The sequence below is a fragment of the Myotis brandtii genome, unplaced genomic scaffold, assembly GCF_000412655.1.
Source record: "Myotis brandtii unplaced genomic scaffold, ASM41265v1 scaffold825, whole genome shotgun sequence".
Classification (NCBI taxonomy): Eukaryota; Metazoa; Chordata; class Mammalia; order Chiroptera; family Vespertilionidae; genus Myotis; species Myotis brandtii.
The window spans coordinates 670625-672385 of NW_005371349.1; the positions used below are offsets into that span (position 1 = coordinate 670625).

At 63.9% G+C, this 1761-nt stretch overlaps 1 protein-coding gene across 1 annotated transcript in view; it reads left to right on the forward strand.

Annotated features, from left to right (window-relative positions):
* DNAH17 (dynein, axonemal, heavy chain 17) overlaps positions 1-1761 on the forward strand; it is a 76281-nt gene that overhangs the window by 66828 nt on the left and 7692 nt on the right. Inside the window, 2 exon segments of the mRNA XM_014531725.1 lie at positions 124-272; positions 1324-1451. Of these exon segments, the coding sequence (XP_014387211.1) occupies positions 124-272; positions 1324-1451 (277 nt within the window).

The window sequence follows — 1761 nt, forward strand, 5'->3', positions numbered from 1 at the left end:
GCGCCCAGAGCAGACACAGCCAGGGCGGGAGCACCCACACCCTCCCTGCCCGAGGGAAGCAGGCCGCTCTGCTAGAGCCGCCAGGAGACGGCCTCCGGCCCCGCTGACCGCCGCCTCCCCCAGGAACTTCGTGGAGGAGAAGATGGGCAGCAAGTTCGTGGAGGGCCGGAGCGTCGAGTTCTCCAAGTCCTACGAGGAGAGCAGCCCCTCCACCCCCATCTTCTTCATCCTCTCCCCGGGGGTCGACCCCCTGAAGGACGTGGAAGCCCTGGGTGAGTGCGGCCGGCGACCGTGCCTGTCACCAGAGGCGTGACCCCTGCCACCCGCCGGGTGGTTATTGCGTGTCAGAAACACGGAGAATGGTCAGCGCTGGAATGAGAGACCGTGTGGCTGCTGTGTGAGACAGTATGGCGGTTCCTTGGGGAGATGCACACAGAACTACACGTGGCCCACAGAACTACACGTGGCCCACAGAATTACACGTGGCCCACAGAACTACACGTGACCCACAGAATTACACGTGACCCACAGAACTACACGTGACCCACAGAACTACACGTGACCCATAGAATTACACGTGACCCACAGAACTACACGTGACCGAGCAACTCCATGCTGGGCACAGACCCCGAAGGAACTGCGAGGTGCTCAAACGAGTGCTTTACACAGGTGCTCACTCCCAGCAGCCAAAAGGCAGATGCACCCGAACCCCCCCCACGGGAAGGCATGGCCATGGGAAGGCATGGCCACGGTGTGGGTGCTGCTCGCGGTGGAATATCACTCGGCCACGAAACGGCAGTGGAGCGGGATCTGCCCCGCGGTGAACCTTGGGACACGATGCCGAGGGGAAGCAGCAGGGGCCCCGTGTTGCGTGATTCCCTTTATCCAACACATCCAGGGCCGGCCGATCCAGACAGCAAGCAGATGGGGGGCTGCGGGGGAAGGAGGGGTGAGGAGGAATGAGGAGGGGCGTGACTGTCTAACAGGTGGGTTTGCTCCTGGGCGGATGAGAATGTTCTGGAACCAGAGAGGGTGCACAGCGCTGGGCATGTGTTGAAGTCGTACATGTTAAGATGGTGTGTAAAACGGTCACTTTGCATGACGTGTGTTTACAATGAAAACGAGTGGGGGAGCGGGCGGAATCCCAGCCGTGGGTCCCAGAGCCGCCCCCGTGTCACCCGATCGCCCCCCCCCAGCGTTTCCCGGTCACTTTCCTTCAGGGAAGAAGCTGGGGGGGGGGCGGGCGGAATCCCAGCCGTGGGTCCCAGAGCTGCCCCCGTGTCACCCGATCGCCCCCAGCGTTTCCCGGTCACTCTCCTTCAGGGAAGAAGCTGGGGTTCACCATCGACAACGGGAAGCTCCACAACGTGTCGCTGGGGCAGGGGCAGGAGGTGGTGGCCGAGCACGCCCTGGACGTGGCTGCGGAGATGGGGCACTGGGTCATCCTGCAGGTGTGGAGCCGCCTCGGGGTGCAGGCACCCCCCGAGGGGCCTGGGGCCCGAGAGACAGCGGGTCATGGGGTTCACGGTCACAGGCAGGCGGGAGGCGCCCACACCGGGTTCAGCTCTGCCCGGGCCAGCGGGTGGCGTGAGGCCTCGGGTGGCTCGGGACAGTGGGACCCTTCAGGGGTGAGAGGGACACGGGCTTCAGGCCTGAGACCCGAAGGAGATCCTCCTCAGAACACGAAACACTAGTGACCAAGCGCCCTCCTCCCCCAACGAGGCTGCGCGTCATGTCCTGGGGGAACCCCAGCTCACACAC